The sequence below is a fragment of the Schistocerca gregaria genome, chromosome 3 (genome assembly GCF_023897955.1).
Source record: "Schistocerca gregaria isolate iqSchGreg1 chromosome 3, iqSchGreg1.2, whole genome shotgun sequence".
Taxonomy (NCBI): domain Eukaryota; kingdom Metazoa; phylum Arthropoda; class Insecta; order Orthoptera; family Acrididae; genus Schistocerca; species Schistocerca gregaria.
In genome coordinates this window covers 854,784,778-854,807,034 of record NC_064922.1, presented here as the reverse complement: position 1 = coordinate 854,807,034, position 22,257 = coordinate 854,784,778, and the positions used below count along the sequence as shown (strand labels likewise).

Genomic DNA, 22,257 nt, shown 5'->3' with positions numbered 1-22,257 from the left:
CATTTAATATAGGCTTAATTTTTTTGTTTTTAGTCACTCAGAAGCACCCTACACCATACTATATATCGCCCTCTAGATCTTTTTCAGAGTCTTTTCTTCTTTCTGGACTCCTTAGTGGGCAACTGTGCTGCATACTCTGCTTTATCAATGCGAACCTTGTCCATCCGTTCAAGTTTTCTGACACAGTTTGCTCCAGGATTAATTCCCATATGCTGTAGGACTTTCACCCTACCAATGTTGCCATCACTAAAGGCAATAATAGCATCGCTGAACCCCCCCCCCCCCTCCCCACCCCCACTTTAGTGTCTTAATTCCCACAAAGACATCTTTTGGTAAGCGAGTCCATCTAAAATTATTGAACGACTCATTAGGATTCTGAATCTGACCATGCGGACACTTCAGTAATTCAGGATTTGCCAGGTCTCTGTAAATAAGTTTTATGATATCCATGACTGCTGCTGGGATGGAATGTTCATGGCTATATGAACTGTTTGAGAACTGGGTACTGCAGTAATTGCACCATGAATCAATTCCAGGATGGCAAAGGTGGTGTACTGGTTTTTCATCGGTTGACAGTCTGTGGAAGAAGGTAGCCTATACTGCCTGCTCATTTTCAACAAATCCTCAGTATTATTTCTAATGGCCATTCCATAATACTGCTGCAGTTCATCAATCTTTTGTCTATCAGCCTACCTCTTATGGTTTTACTATCAGAAAGTTTCTTGTCCCTCAAATCTTGTTCAACTTCCTCAACCTGGTGCCCATCCTCTTCTGGACATGACCAATACAAACACGTAATTTAACCTTTATAACACAGCAATCTACAGCCTTCTACATAAAAGTATGTTTCTTCCATCTTTCTTTAAATATTATTATCTGTCCTATCACAACAATTACATTTTTGACCTTGACATCTGCAATGCTAAATTTAACGTTACATTCTTCCCTATTTACCTCAATCCTAATATTAACTTCACTTCTCTACACAAACATGGCTATGACAAAATGTCTCTCTTTCACCTGGACTTCCCTTTTGTATCTGCATAACAGAGCAAAAAGTTCAAATACAGGAGCAAGAATTGGCATAAGGCATCTATTTGGAAATTCTGGAAATATTCTAACTACAGAAGTCGTCTTATTTTACCAAAGAAATATTATTCTCTGCAGTTTCTGCTGAGTACCTGGGGGCAAACACTCTGGTATGGAATTTTGAAGGTATTTAAAATTGCAAATTTATTTTCATCTTATGACAAATATGTTCGAATCATTCTTTTTTGTGGTGGTCACTTTACTTGCTTGTATTTTCCTTATTTTAAATGCTGAACATAATGTGGCTGACATCAGTCATTGCTTCACAATCTGTGACATTTTGATCCTCCCCATTATCTTTCTTTCACAAGTACTCTCAGTTCCTTTCCTGCACCCTTCCACAACCCCCATCTCAACAGAGCCTTCCTCCATCCGCTCATATAGCCTGCTCTCTTGCTACCTCACTCACTCACTCAACACTCATAATTTCATATTTCCTCAAACTCCCTCTGGTATTTTTCCACTACAATTTAGCTTACTCCCATGTTCCTCTCCTCTTTTCCTCTCACTTGGAATTTGATGTCATTTCTTAGTGTCTATCTGAAATCTCATATATTAATCACCCTTCCCCATGTGCTGTCTGCCCCTACATGCTGTTTTTGTTCACTGAGAAGTGATTTATCATCATGAATGTTTCTGAATTTTCCACGATGTCTCTTCAATACAATTTGTTAGGTTTTAAATGTCAAAGAAACATTGTGGGGTTCCTTCTATAACAACAATGCTTTTGCACTAGCATTTTTACAGCAAAAAACGAAGTTTGCAGCGTTTCAATCAAGTGCAAACCTGCTATGCACAGTTGCAGGCTTGTATTTATGCACACAATTTCATTGTGGAATATTTCCCTGTTTATTATTGATGAAAAGTGTTTAGGTGAGAACAAACCCAATATGCCTGCATTTGATATTATACAATTTTGTATAAATGTCTACTTCCAAAATCCGCCCCCCCCCCCCCTTTTCCCTCACACACATGGAAATGTGGGTGGGAGTGAAAAAACATACTTGTATTCATATTTTTGTGTGTGGGTTTTCTGAAGTGTGTATTATGAGCTGAAGAAAAGGAGTCATGCTAATACCTGCCACAAACACACAGAGATTATTATCTAAATCATGTAAAAGCATGCCAATTAAAAAAATTGCAACAGATATGATCAATCAGTTCCTCCATTACAATACAGAAATTGACAAGCAGAGAACATTACAGAATTTCTACATGAAGCAGTAAGACTACATGAAACAATTATGTGCCCACGCACACGCACACGCACACGCGCACCACACGCACACGCGCACGCGCACGCGCACGCGCACGCGCACGCGCACGCGCACGCGCACGCGCACGCGCACGCGCACGCGCACGCGCACGCGCACGCGCACGCACACGCGCACGCACACGCGCACGCACACGCGCACGCACACGCACACGCACACGCACACGCACACGCACACGCACACGCACACGCACACTATAACTGACAATAGTTCCTGAAGGAAGAAGTTATTACATGCTTCTGGGCTACTTCCACATTGTGAGAAGAGGAATGAAGAGAAGTAAGAAAAGGAAGAGGAGTAACAGATAGAGGGGAGTCCTCCAACAAGAAAAGAAAAGAAGTAATCTTTCATGGGCAACAAGGTGGTTGTTGATGGAGATTGAGGGAAACAGCTGATCACAACATTGGTGAAGGAAGATTAGTGCAACATCTTGTTGCCTTTGAGGTCATTAGAGACGGAGCACAAACTCTGATTAAGGAAGGACAGTCAAGGAAATCAGCCATGCCCTTTTTAAAGGAACCGTTCCAGCATTTGCCTTAAGCAGTCTAGGGAAATCAGAGAAAACCTAAATCAGGATAGTCAGACAGGGGCTTGAACTGTCAGTCCCTAAGCTGACCACTATACTCCGTTGCTCAGTCTTCAACAATTCAACATGGCATTCGTCTCAAGTACATTAATGTAAGCACATTAAAAAATAAATAAATAAATAAACAAAATAAAAAAGAAATCAGAATGGGCAGGGACTTCAATCCCACTTCTTTAAAACAGCTAGATGACAAATCACCATGTAACCCTGATGAGTATGGGAGGCAATGACACTAGGCCACCACAAACACTTTACGAAATAATAGGCACAATGAGATAGGATGCCCTGGTGATGTACTCCGGGTTATAGAAGAACACACACTACTGTTCTGTAGTAGTTAATGGTCATCTGAGAAATCTTTCTAGCTCTATATGCCCCATATGCACCATAGATCAGAAAATGAAGTTCCTGCTAATTTCTTCTGTGAGGTTGCAACTTCAGGGAGAATACTTTTTTTAAAAAAATCACTTCTTTCTGTAAATCATTCTGCTCCACTGCCAGGTCTTGGTATATTTAAAACAAGGGTTTAGGCAATGCAAATACATGAATCGGGGAAAACTGATTAACTAAAATATTAGAAATAAATCTGGAGATGCACTCATTAATGATTTAATCCTCTCAATGATCTTGCAACATCGCTCGTGAAGGTGGCCAGCACCCTTTACAACAGTTACACGAGGCAACAGTCAGCCCGACTGGCCTTTTAACATTTAGTCAATTTGGCTGTTACGCTGGTACTACAAACAGGTGAGAGCAAAGGCAAATGACAGCCGTAATTCTCCCCTAGGGCATTCAGTTACATTGTATGGTTTGATGATGACACCATTCCTTTTGCATAAAGTATTTCAGAAGTAAATAGTATCACATTCGGGTTTCCAGGCTAGGACTACTGAGGAAGACAGTGTTTTCAGGAAAAACTGGTGTTCTATGGAGCACAGAGTGTTAGATCCATTAATCAGATAGTGGACTACAGTATTTTATAAAGGAATTGAATGGATTTAAATGAACCGCACACAAGAGTCCAGTGTGCTAGCCACTGTGCCCCCTCGCTCTGTACAGTAACAGGAATACGAGCCATATGGTAGAGAAATGGCTGCAGAAGGAGCACAGGCTCTGATCAGAATGATGTGGAGATTTTGGGGGGGAGGGGGGCAGAGACAACAAAAATCTATTCTAGATGTGCTGGGCAAAATGTCTGACAGAATGACCCTCATTTCAAGGCATGATTGTAGGAAGTCAGCGCCTTGTCACAACCTTATTCAGATAATTAAGGGAGATAAAAATTTTATTGTGATGGGAGGACTGAATTTCGTATTAGGAAAAAGAAGAGATGTAAAAATAATGTGAGAGCATAGACTGAGGGAAAGGAATGAAAGGGCAAGTAGTATGGCAGAATTTTTCCCAGAGCACAATTGAATCATTTCTAGTAATTAGGAAATGACACACTTAAAGTAGTAAAGGAGTTTTGCTATTTGGGGAGCAAAATAACTGATGATGGTTGAAGTAGAGAGGATATAAAATGTAGACTGGCAATGGCAAGGAAAGCGTTTCTGAAGAAGAGAAATCTATTAACATCGAGTATAGATTTAAGTGTCAGGAAGTCGTTTCTGAAAGTATTTGTATGGAGTGTGGCCATGTATGGAAGTGAAACATGGACGATAAATAGTTTGGACAAGAAGAGAATGGAAGGTTTCGTTTCGAAATGTGGTGCTACAGAAGAATGCTGAAGATTAGATGGGTAGATCACGTAACTAATGAGGAGGTATTGAATAGAATTGGGGAGAAGAGGAGTTTGTGGCACAACTTGACAAGAAGAAGGGACTGGTTGGTAAGACATGTTCTGAGACATCAAGGGATCACCAATTTGGTACTGGAGGGCAGCGTGGAGGGTAAAAATCGTAGAGGGAGACCAAGAGATGAATACTCTAAGCAGATCCACAAGGATGTAGGCTGCAGTAGGTACTGGGAGATGAAGAGGCTTGCACAGGATAGAGTAGCATGGAGAGCTGCATCAAACCAGTCTCAGGATTGAAGACCGCAACAACAACAACAACAACAACAACAGTATTTAGTTTACAAATCCTGAAGAAGGCTGTAAAAATAAAAGAGACCTGCAGACACCTGAAGGTTTAGATTACTTAATGGCAAGAAAGATTTCAAAACCAGAGTTTCAACTGAACATTTCTAGGTTTCTGCAGTTGCAGACTGTCCGTAATGTATTGATTATAAACTGCAGATTAAAGCTAAAGAAACTGCAAAAGAACCACATGTTGTTGAGAGTGTCAGAGGGCATTAGGCAATGATTGATGGAATTAGTGGGGGGGGGGGGGGGGGGGGGGGGGGAAGAAAAAATGAATCGGTAGCTTGAAGAGTTTAAATAGTGAAGGCAGCAGAGATGAAATAAGCAGAAGGATAAAGCACTTTAGAAATCGTTGGGTATCGCACAAGAGACTTTACTTCACTGAAATATACAGCAAATGAAGCAAATGGGAATACATACGTCTAAATAATGAGACTGCCACAATGTGGAAAACAGATATGCAGGTGTAGCTAGGAGGAGGGAGGGAGGGAGGGAGACAGACACCACCTACAGGGAAAAAAAAGATCTTTGAAGAAAATATAAACACTTGCATGAATATTAAGAGCTGACATGCCCAACCCATAATAAGCAAAGATGGGAAGGCTGGGAGATGTAAGGAATACATAGAGGGTCTATACTAACTAAGTGAAATTAAATGTAAGATAATACTGTACAAGAGGAGGAGGAGGAGGAGGAGGAGAAAGTAGACAAGGATACAACATTATGGAAAGAATTTAACAGAACCCTGGAAGACCTACATGCAAACTATGTGTCTGGAGTACACAACATTTCCTCAGATTAACTAAGGTCCATAGGAGGGTATTACATGACGACAAACTTCCACCTGGTACACAAGATACACCAAATGGTGAATATTACCGAACCATCACATTAGTAACTTATGATTGCAAACTATGGACAAAAATAATTTATAAAAGAATGGCAATGCTGGTAGAAGCCAAACTTTGAGAAGATCAATTTCAGTTCTGGAAAAATGTAGGAACATGCAATGCAATACTGACCCTAAGGCCATCCTCTCTCAGCATCAGGCAGCTAACACTGACCTGGATGAGGACAGGAAATGTGACCTCACGAGAGACAGTGCTCGCATCACAAGGGACATGCTGGTTAAAGTGCTTTGAAACTAGCATTCTCCAGTGGCAGATGGCTTGCAAACAACACAGTTTGTTTACGAAAATGAACGCTAGTAAAATACCTACATGACCCTTATCAAAATGCGTATTTCCTCCTTTGTCTATAAGCCAGTCAGATTGTTCTGTCTGTGGTAAACAAAAATAAAAACTTCAATATCTATGAACATGTTGGAAGACAAAATGGAAAGTTTTATGTTGAGTCGGCAGGGACATCAGCACAGAAGACTTTACAAAATTGGACAATCTCACTTGTGCGGGATAGTGCACTTATACTTACGTAACATCGAATATTATAGAAATTATTTCCATTAATTTAATAAGAAAGTCTCACAACCTTTCAGAAAACGTTGATGTGGGGGAAAATAATAACAAAAATAAATAATAATAATCATCTGGATACAGCCAACTACAAACTCTTTACACATTGTTTCAAAACATGAAACCTCTCCCAAATATGCTACATTGAACGAGCTTTTATTTTATGTCAAGATCTTGTGAAGCCCTTAATTATTGATGTGTCATTAAATGATATTTAAGTGTAGCAAATCCTACCAAAAAGTCAGCAGCAGAGGGGGCCTGCAGTCAAAGAATAGGCTCATTATGACATTGCCAGAACCTGTGTGAACAGCTTTCACTCTTGGCTTTGCTGTTATCCCTTGGGCTCAAAGAGGTGACATCATGTAAAGTCACAATGACCTTCTCCTTCAACTGCAGGGGTACTCTGGTCATCAATTTCCTCAAGTATGGAACCACAATCAGCACTAAGCACTATGAAGAACCTTTGCATAAACTATGATGCATCATTAAGTCCAAACGGTCAGGAATGCTGTCAGACAGAATCTCTTGTTACATGATAATGCCCACTCCCACACTGTAAATCAGAGGAAGGCTATGTTTCAGTGGTTTAGTTGGGAAACACTGCAACATCCTCTGTACAGCCCTGATCATTCACCATGCGATTTTTACGTGGTAACCTGAGGATGGACATGTGCAGATGTTTGTTTCAGTTGGACAAGGAGATGTAAGAATGGGTGTGGCTTTTGATCCATCAGCAGCTGACTGTTTTTTTACAAAACAGGAATTCATTGTCTCTTGTCTCAGAGGGATAAACATGTTAACATGTGTGGTGTGCACTTCTGAATGGAACCATTTCAGGGACCCACTGTGGCAGGTGTTCAGTTTTCATCTGACGGCCCCTTACATATTCCCACCAAATACGGGCTTCAACTGAAAATTACAAATACAATACAGAACATTGTTACTTCCCACTTGTTCTACTTTATGTGGCAAGGTGCTGAAATATCACAGAACTTATTGTATATTTCATCTGATGAAATGGCTCCCCAACATGAAATACCAGAAAGTGATGCCAGAAGATGAGTACAGCTCCATGCTTATGTTAGCTTGCTTATCCCATGTGAGGATGGCTTAAGATTTACATTAGAAAATTGGATAAATGTGGACTAACATATGCTTCTGGCATTCTTATAATCACAGTAAACATTTGGCAATGTTGACCGGAATACACACTTTGGAATTCTGAAGGTAGGGGGGGATGTAACACAGGGAGCAGAAGGTTATCTACAGCTTGGATAGAAACCAGACTGCAGTTATAAGAGTTTAAGGACACGACACGAGTTGCTAGTTCAAAAAGCAGTGAGACAGAATTGCATCCTACCCACCATGTTATTCAGTCTGCATGTTTAGGAAGCTGTGAAGAAAACTAAGGAGAAATTTTGAAACACATTAAGGCTTGCTGATGACATTGTAATTCTGTCAGAGACAGCAAAGAGCAATTGAATGAAATAGATAACATCTTGAAAAGAGGTTATAAGATTAACTTAAAGTTAAGTGAAGCAAGATGACTGGCATATACTCTAATTACATCAGGAGAATTATATTACTAATTAAATTCAGAATTAGTTTAGGAAATGGGACACAAAGTACTGGAGAAGTTCTACTATTTGGGCAAACAAATATTTGATAATGGATGAAGCAAAGACGATATAAATGCAGGCTGTCAACTGAAAGAAAAGCAGTTCTGAGATGGCAAATTTGCTAACAATGAATATAAACTTAAAGGTCTGGAAGCCTTTTCTAAAAATATTTGTTTGGAGTGTAGCCTGGTGTGGAAGTTAAACACAGCGAATGAAGCAGTTATGACCTGAAGAGAATAGGGGCTTTTGAAATATGGTGCTATGGAACAATGCTGAAGATTATATGGATAGATCGAATAATTAAAGAAATGGTACTGAACTGAATTGGTGCAATAACAAGTTATGGCATAATCTGATTTTATAAAAAGTGATCAGTTGATAAGGCATGTCGTGAGGCATCATGGCATCATTATAATGGAGAGGGTTGTTGGAGGGGGCTTGGGTGGGGTGGGGTGGGTGGGGATTGTAGAGGGAGACAAACGTTTGAACTCCAGAAGCAAATTCAAATGAAAGTAGGCTACAGTAGTTATGCAGAGATGAAGAGGCTTTCACACGGTAAACTAGCATGGAGAGAAGTATCAAACAACTCTTCAAACCGATATCAGAACAACAATTACTTAATTTTAATTTTTTATGCTAACTGATGGCAGTAATTTGTGTATGTGTCAGAAAATGATGACTGTCCTGTTGCTTAACAATAAAAAATTATATTAATAATGTCAGGGACCAGTTTGAACTTTTCAGCCCCTGTGCTGTTGCAAAAAGCAAACCACTGTAACAGCTTGTCACAATGGGAGACTTGAGCAAGAAAATTGGGGTTGCATTAAACTATTTGTTACCTATATATTTCTTTTGAACTGCATAGCTTCTATGGTCCTAGCCTAGTTGGTCAGAGAGTAAGTTAATATATTAGTCAACATTAATTGTAGTAAGATGAGTGGAAAAAATTTGTCACCTAAATTTGCTGCAGCACTGTTTTGGTACGTTATCTGAACTGCAAGCCACATCTGCTGCCTTCCCCAGTCCTATGTAACTCGAATGTCTGTCTCATTAACCACGTTCTGAAGTAATTTTATCCTTTTTGTTCCCTTTCCCAAGTTTATCTTTCATACTATTATTATTCTTTCCTCATCTCTCCCTGTCAGGAAGTGCAAGAAAATGTTACCCCTTAGTCATTTTGGTATACTTCAATATCTTCCTATTGAAGACAAATCTGTACTTTCACTTACTTGAACTTCCATTATTTTTACTGTTGTTACTGTGTCCTTTCAGTTATAAGAAGACCAAATTTAGATTGGGACCTCTGAGATTGGTAATTTTAAGGCTTAAGCTACATATGTAATGTGAGAGGGATACCACATTTTACAATATCTTCACACAACATCTGAATTTTAACACACTACCAGTCACTGCAATTTGGTTGGGGCACCACTTAACTTTATATAACTGTCATTAACAACACAGCAGATGACATAGAGCCATTTTCTTTGCCAGTATATATGCAATAAATGGATGGCAAAGTTCTATGTGCAACATACTAATCTGTCAAGCAATGTTAATAAGGAAATATGTAATCTTCTCTAAGGAACATTAAGACAAGTTTCTAAATAAAATACTGTTCATAATGAACCCTCTACCTCCCTCCAAAAAGAGAGCAACATACTTTTTATGGCCAGGATATAACAATATTACATGCTTTGACACACCACTGTAAGTAAAGAATGCAAAGCTATGGATACTGCCTGGCAGTAATTAATTAATATTTTCTCATTCTACAACAAAATCACAATAATTATGCCGGAAAGCATGCAGGAAGTGGATTGTGATTAGAGGGTGAAGCCAGCTGTGGAACTGTCTCCCAAAGATAGATTTTCTAAACAAAAAGAAGAAAATTTTATTACCATGTTGCATATCTGATGACCCAGATCTCATTCCTTGTTGAAAGAGTGCATTCTGATTTTTGTAATCTTAATACTGTCAATGAAATTCACTGTTCCAGAATACAAAAAGACCAGACAGCACTTTCCACACTAACTGTCTAACAGTGGTATGTAACAGAGCACATGAAGAATACCTCGTGGAGAAGAGAGCGGAGTGTTTCCAAATCGGTAGCAGTTGTAACACCCGGTGACTTTGGAGTTTCCGTCTCCAGAGTAGTGTCCGACGCAGTAGTTGGCGGTGAGGCGGGACCTTCCGGAGATGAGGATGGGGTGGGGGAGACCGCGGTGCTGCCGACAAGTGGCAGCGTGACACTGCTGCTGTCCTCTGGAGAAGTGGCCCCACCCCCTAATGTCGCCCGTTGCTGTTGCTGGTGCTGCAGCTCCATCTGACGGCGCGCCTCCTCCCTCTCGCGGTCAGCCTGCAGCAGAAACAGCAACCCAAGGTCAGAGTCAGCAGCAATCAAAGGAGTGTTGAGGAGTACCGTGTGCGTCATCTCAGAGCTGTCAAAACTTTTTATCTCCCTCCTCACAAAGAGGAAAAAACTAGTGTATGAAGGCAGGTAACTATAGTGAACAATGATAATATTATAGCCAGTCTTTGTAACCTCTTATTTTAACTATACTTCCAGTGTATCTGCTGCTGTTTTTGTTGCTTCTTACTGTCTGAACAGTGCTTTTGTGTAGCACTCTGCCCTCATTTATCTTATGTATGTCTCTTGATCTCTGGATTACTAATGTGTTCAACTCATTATCTCCCTCTACAAGTTTTATCTGCCCACATGCCCCTCCATAAACAAATGAACTGTTCCTTCGAGCCTCAAAAGACAGCCTAATAGCCTATCACTTTATTTTTCAATTTGTGTGATAAAGCTTGTATTTCCCCCCAATTCAATTGAGTACATCTTCGTTAGTTATCCAATATCCTATTTTATCATTGGCATTCTTCTGTATCACCACATTTCAAAAGCTTCTACTCTCTTCTTGTCTATGCTGTTTGTTGTCAACATTTTGCTTTCATATAGGGCTAAAGCCCCAACAAAAATTTTAAGACCCTAACATTTAAATTTTTATTATCTGTTAATGCATTTGTCTTTTAAATCTAAGCTTTTCTTGCTATTACCATTCTCCATTCCATATACTTCTTACTTCTGATATCAACAGTAATTCTGCCTTAGCAAATATGAAACTCTTCTATAACTTTCATCCTTCCTTCATACACAGGAAAACTATTCTACTACTTTGACCATCTCATTTCCTTACCTAATTTCTTCAGCTGGGTCCACTGAACGTGACCAGGCCAAGTATCTTACAAAATAAGAACAAACGAAAAAAACTACAAAGAACGAAACTTGTCTAGCTTGAAGGGGGAAACGAGACGGTGCTATGGTTGACCCCGTTAGATAGCGCTGCCATAGGTCAAACGGATATCAACTGCATTTTTTTTTAAATAGGCACCCCCCCCCCCCCCCCCCCCCATTTTTTATGGAGTATGTAAAGAAATATGAATGTTTTAGTTGGACCACTTTTTGCCCTTTGTGATAGATGGCACTGTAATATCACAAACATACGGCTCAATTTTAGATGAAAAGTTGGTTACAGTTAGGTTTTTTAAAATTAAAATGCAGAACATAGGCAGATATGAACATTTTATTTCGATTGTTCCAATGTGATAGATGTACCTTTGTGAACTTAGCATTTCTGAGAAAGCATGCTGTTACATTGTGGTAACCTGTAAATACCAAATTAATGTAATAAATGCTCAAAATGATGTCTGTCAATCTCAATGCATTTGGCAAAACGTGTAATGACATTCCTCTCAACAGCGAGTAGTTTGCCTTCCATAATGTTCGCACATGCACTGACAATGCGCTGATGCATGTTGTCAGGTATTGTCGGAGGATCACGATAGCAAATATCCTTCATTAAATGAAACAACAAGTTCACTGTTACCAGTCACTGTTTTATTTATTTCCACGACGCGTTTCGAAGGTTTAAACCTCCATCATAGGGTGGATTTACATAAGTAAGTATTACATTTGTGTGTGTGTTATGTTACGATTTTTGGAGGAACTTTTGACACTGCCTAGTGGAGAAACAAGACACTATTTCAGAATATGGTTTAGGATTACATTTGACAAAAAAAATTAAACTGATATCTAATGGTAAACATTAAATAAGTAAACTACAGTACCTTCAGTGGTCACAGGTTCCTTTTGCTGTCGTAACACATCACATGTATACTGCCACATTTGTAAACAAATATGGCATCAGAAATCAGCTGGGTGTAAGGATCGTATAGCAGAAGAGAAGACATAATTGCAAAGTGCAAAGAGTATACATTGTAAAAACATTATTACAGAATAATTGCTTTAAGCATTTGGAGGTGTTTATTTTGAGATGTCAAATGTGTGTGTGTGTGTGTGTGTGTGTGTGTGTGTGTGTGTGTGTGTGTGCGCGTGTACTTCAGGTGGTATATAAATCCAATTCTGACAAGTTAAAACCGCTAAACATTCATACTCGTTTATACAATCAGGTGAAATGGCTTAAACTTCATACTTGTTGATAACAATTAGGTGAAATGTTACAGACTTAAATTACAATGATCATATTGGCTACAACAGTAAAGTCATACATACATTACACTCTGACTGGGATTAATAAACAGATGTGAAGTGAGGGGCTGGAGGCAGAGGGAGAGGTAGAGAGGGAGAATAAGTTTTTAAGAGTGTAGACAGTTGCTGAAAATGGAGATGATACTCTTATAAATATTGCCATTTTTGTCATTTAAGATGGATTCTGGTTGTTTCATTTGATGTTTGTATATCTGGAGTGTTTCAAGGATATCTAGTTTTCTGCCTTTTTGTTGGATGTGTGGGATGCTAATACTTGTGTTGTTAACATGGTGTTTTGTTTCATGCAGGTGGGTAGCTATTGCCGATGTGATATTTTTTGTTTTTTAGTGCTGCCATGTGTTCCTTGAACCTAATGTCAAATGATCTGCCTGTCAGGACTATGTAGAAGCAGTCACAGTCCAAACATGCAATTTTGTACACACCTGTGTGATGAAGTGGGTTTTATGTGCCGATGTTGTGGGGTAACCTCTGTCCAATCTTGTTGTCTGTTGTAAAGGATATGCTTATGCCTTTCCATTTGAAGACATTGGCAATCTAGTATGAAATGTTACCCAGAAAGGGGATTGTATGGAAGATGTTATTTTCTTTTTGTTTTTTGTGTTGTGATTCCTTTGTCATTATTCACTGTTTTAGGGTGTCTACTATGGAGCTGTTATAACCATTTTCAATAGCGGTTTGTATTATTATTTCAATTCCTTGATCGCATTTATCTTCTGATAGTGGTAGTTGGATAGCTCTATTAATCATGTACCGGAATGCTGCCATTTTTGTGCTGTGGGGTGGCAAGAGGAGTTGTGGTAGGCTTCTGATAAATTTCAAACTGATGTCTGTTGTTCTTTATTCTAATGGTAAGGTCTAGGAAATTTATACTGTCATCTTTTTGGTGTTCAACTGTGACTTTTATGTTTTCATGGGAGTTGTTAAAGAATTGATTCAACCCAGTGATGTCATCTTTAGTGACTTTGATTAAAATGATGGTATCATCTACATATCTGTAGTAGTAGATGATATTTTTGAGGAGGGGGTGATTGGAATTCAGGATTTTGTCTTCTAGGTTACTTATAAAAATTTCTGCTAGCAATCCAAAAAGATTTGAGCCCATTGCCAAACCGAACCAAAACAGCCAAAAGAAACACTCATTGTACACATCTTTCCTCAACAACACAAACATAACATTCACTGCAGAAGAAGAGGCACTACTCTGCAAAGGCTTAAAACACTATGTTTAAGCTCCACTGGATCAAAAGAACCAAGAAAAGCTCATCACTTGTGCAACACAGATCTCGACCATCGCCTTTAAGAAGCAAACTGACAGAATATCAGCCTTCCACAAAATTAACGAAATCATTGAAAAAGAAATTGCAAAACTATTCCCAGCACACAAGAAAAGAGAAGAAGCCCTTACGCCTACCATTAAGACTAAATTAAACATAAATAATTCAATAATTGTAAAAGCTGACAAGGGCAACAACTGTTGTAATGGACAGAACTACATACATAGAAAAAACTTTAGACTTCTTCCAAACCAGCAACATAACTGAAATACATAAAGATCCAACAGCCAGAATACAAAAGGAGATTAAACACATTAACTTTCTACTCACCATCCAAGAAGCAAGAAACATTGTAACAATGAGCCCACAAGCACCTTGCCTTAGATCACAACCAAAGATCCACAAAAACGGGACCCCCTTCAGACCCATAGTGAACTGTAGGAACAGCCCAACATTCAAGCTCAATAAAATACTCCTCAGAATTCTCAAACAAGCACACACATTCAATAATGAGAGAACACTTAAAAACACAACAGAATTCACACAATATGTCAAAAACATACAAGTACCTAATGGAGCCACACTTGCCTCATTTGACATACAAAACCTATATTCCTCTGTGCCAATAGATCCCACAATACAGGTAATTAATGCCAACCTACATAAACACAAAAAAAATCCCTTCAACTCACATTAATGAACTAATGGACCTGCTTGAATTCACACTTTCACACAACTATTTTAAATTTAACAAAAAATCTACAAACAAACAGATGGTCTGGCAATAGGCTCAAATCTTTCCGGATTGCTAGCAGAAATTTTTATAAGTAACCTAGAAGACAAAATCCTGAATTCCAATCACCCCCCCTCCTCAAAAATATCATCTACTACTACAGATATGTAGACGATACCATCATTTTAATCAAAGGCACTAAAGATGACATCACTGAGTTGAATCAGTTCGTCAACAACTCCCATGAAAATATAAAATTCACAGTTGAACACCAAAAAGATGTCAGTATAAATTTCCTAGACCTTACCATTAGAATAAAGAACAACAGACATAAGTTTGAAATTTATCGGGAGCCTACCACAACACATACCACAACTCCTCTTGCCACCCCGCAGCACACAAAATAGCAGCATTCCAGTACACAATTAATAGAGCTATCCAACTACCACTCCAGAAAATAAATGTGATCACGAAATTGAAATAATAAAACAAACAGCTATTGAAAATGGTTATAACAGCTCCATAGTAGACACCCTAAAACAGTCAATAATGGCAAAGGAATCACAACACAAAAAACAAAAAGAAAATAACATCTTCCATACAATCCCCTTTCTGGGTAACATTTCATACCAGATTGCCAATGTCTTCAAATGGAAAGGCATAAGCATATCCTTTACAAACAGACAACAAGATTGGACAGAGGTTACCCCACAACATCGGCACATGAAACCCACTTCATCACACAGGTGTGTACAAAATTGCATGTTTGGACTGTGACTGCTTCTACATAGTCCTGACAGGCAGATCATTTAACATTAGGTTCAAGGAACACATGGCACCACTAAAAAACAAAAAATATCACACATCGGCAATAGCTACCCACCTGCATGAAACAAAACACCATGTTAACACCAGAAGTATTAGCATTCTACACATCCAACAAAAAGGCAGAAAACTAGACATCCTTGAAACATAGTGCATACTATGCTGGTTTACGTTACCACTGCTGGTGAATGACGCTTTGCCGCTAAATAGAACGTGCGCAAAAAGAACTGTCATCGTCCCGCAGTTTCTCTTGTGCCCAGTGGCAGAACTGTACATGATGTTCAGAGTCATCGCCATGCAATTCCTGGTGCAAAGAAATATGGTAACGGTGCAATCGATGTTTATGTAGCATTCTCAATATCGACGTTTTTGAGATTCCAGATTCTCGCGCAGTTTGTCTGTTACTGGTGTGTGGATTAGCCACAACAGCAGCTAAAACACCTACTTGGGCATCATTATATGTTTCACGTGTAGCTGAACACTTCCTGTGTCCTTAAATAATGTAACTATCCGGCGAACAGTCTGGACACTTGGATGATGTCATCCAGGATACCAAACAGCATACATAGCACACGCCCGTTGGGCATTTTGATCACAGTAGCCATACATCAACATGATATCGACCTTTTCCTCAATTGGTAAACAGTCCATTTTAACACGGGTAATGTCTCACGAAGCAATTACCGTCCGCACTGGCAGGACGTTACGTGATACCACATACTTATATGTTTGTGACTATTACAGTGCCATCTATCACAAAGCTAAAAACGTGATCCAACTAAAACATTCATATTTCTTTACATACTACACAAATATGTAATAAAAAGTGGGGGTTCCAATTTTAAAAAATGCAGCTGATATCCGTTTGACCTATGGCAGCACCATCTAGTGGGCCAACCATAGCACCATCCGATTTCCCCTTTGAACTAGAAGAGTTTCGTTCTTTGTAGTTTTTTCGTTTGATACTTATTTCGTGAGATATTTGGCCCAGTCACTTTCAATGGACCAACCTGTATATATAAAAAGGAAGTCCCTCATTCCACAATGTTCTTGCTAGGTCACTATCCCACAGCAAAAATAATCACAATGCAATAGCAACTTCCCAGACAATTTTCTTACCAAAATGAAAGCTGGCGTATTTCAAACAATATATTAAACTTTGTAACACAGCGATTTTGTTGGAAGCTTCTCAGAAAGACCCTTGAGTTTATTGCACTATTTTATCTAATACCACCAAAGGCTATTGTCATGAAAATTGTTACAAGCATCCTTCTATATTATTTACACTGCTTCTGCACAAACGTAATCTGTGAAATAATAATTGATTGAATTTAATACATTCAAGAAAAAAAAAACCTTAATAACATAAAACAAGTCACTTAAACTGAAGCTTCCTTTATTTCTCCACTTCACAGTTCTTTTATTTTAGTGTCTGTGATATTTATCCAAAAGCTTTAGAATCCCTGTCTCAGTCAGCTACTGCCACTTTCAGCAGCCAACAGTTCACTGCATTCTTCACTTTGGCATCATTTCGAAAATGTTTCCTGCCCAAGAATGCTTTGAGTGTCTTGTAAAGGTGTGTGTAACAGTTTTGTTATTCACAGGATTCCTCAATTCATTTGTAACGAATGACATAAGGATCAAGTTTTGTCATACACATTTGTTCATCCATTGTTGAACACTCCACATCACTTTCTCACATTTCTTTTGTTCATTGCTATATCTACACACACTTTCTTTATGTGACAGCAAATATCTGCAAATTTCAGCTTCAAAGCATTCAAAAATCAAGTTACAGTTCTCAGTTCAAAGTTCAAAGTTAGTACGACTGTGTCACACAGTTAATTTCATCAATCAAAAAATGCACAACATCTTGTTTCAAGTGACAAACAACACTGAGACAAAAGTCAAGTAAACCATCTGATGTTGGCAAGAAGCCCGATATCAGTCATACGTGCAATGGCAACACGAAATAAGTCATTACTTCCCGAATCACCCTCATAAAACACCTGCAGATTTTATTCATTCATTCATTCATTCACTGTCATATTACTGGGAACTTCTCATTCCATTTGCCACTAGAAGTATATCTCTCATGCTCAATATTAGCACCTATCCAAAGCAAATGTTGAGGATTGATTTTTTATTGAGTCTTCTGTTTTTACAGATGACAACATTCTTAGTTCCTAATCCTGGCTACATCTGTCGTCTGCTTGCATTAACATTCTTCACTGCAAGATGCTTCTGCAGCCTCCAAAGTACTTCTCTGTGACTGTACAATGCAAGAGGATAAACTGTCACCATCTATAAATCTGAATTCTGGTTAAGAGCCGGTTGTTAAAAATTTCAAGTCCCAATGGCAAAAAAACTGAATGACAGTTCCTCTACAGTTAGTTCACAGCAGAAAAGAAGAGAGATTTTTTTCAATGAGTCATTTACAAGGGTGAGTCAATAAATCACAAAATGAGGTAACGACATTATCATCACTCACAAGTATCAGCTTGCAGTCGATTCAACTTTCCAACCTCCTCTACGCCTTGTCAATTTAAACAATTATCCAATTGTTTGACATGCCTTTGGAAGCATGCAGAATTCTTGTGGTACTCGTTCCATCAAACAACTGACCTCTTGAGCTACAGCCTCATTGTCTTCAAGCTACTGCCCCACCTATCTTGTTTAAAAGAGCCCAAACATATAAAATCACTGGGGGAAAAGCTGAGGATTCTATGGTGGATATTCCAAGCATTTCTATTTACATGTCTGTGTTTGTCTTGTTGCATGAGGGCCTAAATTTTTAAACTAAATAATTACACCCACTCTCTGGAATCTAGGAAGATTGTAGCATTACACTTGCAGTTCTGGTACAGCATCATAAATCTCACAGCAGATCTGGAATTTATATCTCATACTGGGAGGCCCTGCTAATGGTCTGGGCGATAGTTTCTCCATTTGTTGTTTCCAGTTTCCAGAATTGTGCACATAGGATATTATATTACAGACAAAGTAATAGATGCCTTGTTCTGAAAAATATGACTAATATAAATTACTGAAAGCCTGTGCACAGCCATTTCAGAAATGCTAGTATTAAAAGAGTGGTGCTTAACTGATACTGAAAATTTATTGCTCTCAAAACATGAATATCATAAAACTGTTTGAGATTACATAGGATGATTCTCTATTACCTCTGGCGTAATGAAATGAAATGAAATCAAAGAGGAAAAAATTATGGAACGTAGTTTAAATACTACTATAAATTATGTAACAAAACAATATATAACCTGTAATGACTGTTTTATGAGCTGTGCCACCTCACTGTTCTGCGGGTCTTTCTCTCGGCCAATCTGGAATTTGACAAGGCCGCTAGTGTTCCTCAACACAGAAGCAGCGTAAGCTTGCGTAACACCAACCAGAGACTTTCCATCCACTTCAATTATCTGATCATTCACCTACAAAAAAATATATATATAATGATTAATGAACAGTCATGTGTTTGGCACAATAGATAGGTAATTTCTTTCAGTACTCTACACTAAAAAGTGCCACTGAGTGTAAAGAACTTCAAACTGACAATAAAATTATCTGAGAGAAACACGGCATGCTTACTGTTTTTCAACGAAGTAAATGTGTTCAAAATATAAAATGTTCTGAATTAGGAACCTAGTAACAAAAATTGAATACACAGTCTAGCCCCGATTATTCGTGTGCAGATTTCCACAACTCCGCCCCACACATCACGTACACAGGGACAACTACACATACAAGCATAACTTCCCTAGAAGATGTTAAATAGATATACACACTAATATAATGGGCTGTAGATCTCAAAATCCGCAAAAAAAAAAACTTCATTTTTTTTCCTTTTTTAATTACAACCTTTATCATCTTAATCCAGTTATTTTTGTCCAATTCCAATGAGTACAGCCACATCTCATTTTGACAATTTCATTGCACATACATATTAAAATGTAAAAATTTTGTCCAAGTATACCTGTATGCGGCCATCTCTAGCTGCAGCACCATTCTCTGTAATTGTCTTGACAAATATGCCAAGTTTCTCCAGACCGGCGTCTGCTCCCACGCCCATCCCTATGATGCTGAGACCAAGCCCTTCAGGCCCTTTGGTCAATTCCACGGGAAATACATCCATTTTTTCCACTCTCTTCTCTAACTCGTACTCTGCAGATGCTGCAACTGGATCAACATCCTCATTACGGCGATCATAATCTGTCACTGAAAATGTGCTGTACACCTGTGAAGCAAATAACTGGAAGTTGACACAGGGCAAGGCTCTCTGCACTCCAATGCAGTTATGGACCACAAAACAGTTCACAAGATGATACTATGATGTTAGGGAGCACAACAATCAGAACATAAATACGAAACTATGTCAGTACTCATCTCCTGAGAATCCAGTTTCCTTAATTCTTACAGTACAAAGACAGTTTTTACAGTACAAAGAGTGTTTGTATTAAATGAAACCACAATTATCACACATGTCAAAGACAGCTTCAATTTTTGAAAACAGGGGGACCCACTACTATTCTCTTTCCAGCTATATATCTTCACAAAAGCAAAAGCAGATTCAATTATTTACATGAAAAAAATAGAAAGAATAAATAAAAGAAAAAACACACCAAAATAACATGGAAGTTACATGTAGTAATATCAAACAGGAATGCCACACATATTCCTGGTATTTTTTCTCTTTATGGCATTAGCCTTGTGTAGGAATAGCAGAGGTGCTATGAAAGCAAAATGGCTGGGCTGTTGCTGCCATAGAAAAGGTCTCTCTTTGATTATGTGCTCAATGGAAAAGTCAGACAGTGTTTACAGTCACAATTAGTATACAAGCAGTCACATTTAGGATATAAGCAAAATATTTCACACTAGATGGCTGGGCTGTTGCTGCCATAGAAAAGGTCTCTCTTTGATTATGTGCTCAATGGAAAAGTCAGACAGTGTTTACAGTCACAATTAGTATACAAGCAGTCACATTTAGGATATAAGCAAAATATTTCACACTAGATGTTTATGAAATATCGAATCACACTGAATGTAATATTTCTTCAGTTACTATCTTTAAAAGCTTGTATAAAGATCAACAACACAATCATAGTACCACACTAGATGGTTGGCCACTTCACTTGCACACACTACATCAGTGGTTTACATGCATAGCCCACAAATTTGACTATCCAATGTAAAAAAATTGAAATAATAATGACAGTGTCATTTATGTCCACTGAAATATTCAGCCATTTATGGGTTCCTTTATACTAATTCAGATTTCCATAAAACTGGTGAAGAGTTGAATTACACTCTTAGTTCTTGTTTCTAAAACAGGAAAAGCATATGCTAAGTGACAGAATGACCAAAATGTATGAAAATTATGAAGTGACTGGTGTGTTTTAATAACTTACTACATTTTGAAAACCGTGGATGCTGACACTTTTCATCCATTCAGCCTGGACTGAGTAAGACTATAAGAAAAAAATGATTATTTTTCACAATACATTTCCTTCCCCCTAGTTGATACATATACAAACATGACCTGTCACTTCAAACAGGGATGTCGTATAGGATCATTCTGAACTTTGATGTTTTGTGTAGTACTGGATAATAAAATATACATGCATTTCTCTTTCTAGGATTAGACAGTACTTGCCATGCCCATTCCTTAAGAAACTTAATCAGTTTGTCACTAATCACTTTGAAGAATACAGTGCAAACTACATTTTCATTCAATGCTGAGCTTCAACACTAGTACAGGGAGGTTCAGAACTTTCCATGTTAAATTTTGCCTCGATGTTGACTTTGCCAACAAACAACCTATTTTTCAATACCAACAGGCTGGCCACAGGAAAGGTACCTTCAAGTTTTAACATCTCATTGACATCAGGGTGGTTAGAGAGGAGGAACTATCTCATAGAACAAGGACACTGGTACTGGCTTTTCAATGGAACGATCTCAGCATTGACCTCATGAGTCTAAGGAGGTTACGAAGAACCTAAATCTAGGTGACCAGATCAGGATGTGAGCCCAAAAGACTCCCAAATATGAGCCCAACATCTTAATCCAGATGCAATTAAACAGATTTTTTTGTTCATGGAGTTTCAAAACAAGACAGAGGTTCATTTCTTCATTTCCAATATGTGTAACATGGTTAAAAAATTTATCTTTACAGTTTCTGCAAATGTGCACATGTTATATGATGAAGGGAATGTCTTGTACATGTATCTTTTTATAAAGTGATTCGCCTTCTTGCTTTTCCGAACATATGAGCTTATTGTTGAAAAAATATCAAGTTTTATGGACTAGTACATTCTTTCAAAAGAAATGAAACGTTTTCAGTGACACATTTAGTTCACACGAATGCTGCATAGGTGCACACTACTACTTCTGGGGGTCATAAGTATGAGCAAATACAGTTGCTTCCCATGGGCATTGTTGACAAACCCAGGTTGAAAACTTCAACATATGTATCTGTGATAACTGTTCTGCCTCCTTACCTTCTTTGAGCAGACAATTAGTTATCTGTCCACATTTCCCTTACATCAGACAGTCATCTTATAAAATTTATTCCATTCCATAAAACAGAAAATCCAGGATGGAATAATGACAACACTATAAGAAGAATAGATTGCTATTCACCATATATCTGAGATGTTGAGGCGCGCACACACACACACAAGAAAGTTTATTTGTTTTATAGTTTCTTTGTTGTGCCTATCT

The 22,257-nt window shown here is 38.3% G+C and overlaps 1 protein-coding gene across 1 annotated transcript in view; it reads right to left on the bottom strand.

The window, feature by feature from the left end:
* LOC126355627 (uncharacterized) overlaps positions 1-22,257 on the bottom strand; it is a 791,356-nt gene that overhangs the window by 95,999 nt on the left and 673,100 nt on the right. The window contains exons 15-17 of the mRNA XM_050005990.1: positions 19,514-19,774; positions 18,804-18,971; positions 10,195-10,479 (exon numbers count right to left, since the gene is read on the bottom strand). Of these exons, the coding sequence (XP_049861947.1) occupies positions 10,195-10,479; positions 18,804-18,971; positions 19,514-19,774 (714 nt within the window). The remainder of the gene's footprint in view (positions 1-10,194; positions 10,480-18,803; positions 18,972-19,513; positions 19,775-22,257) is intronic.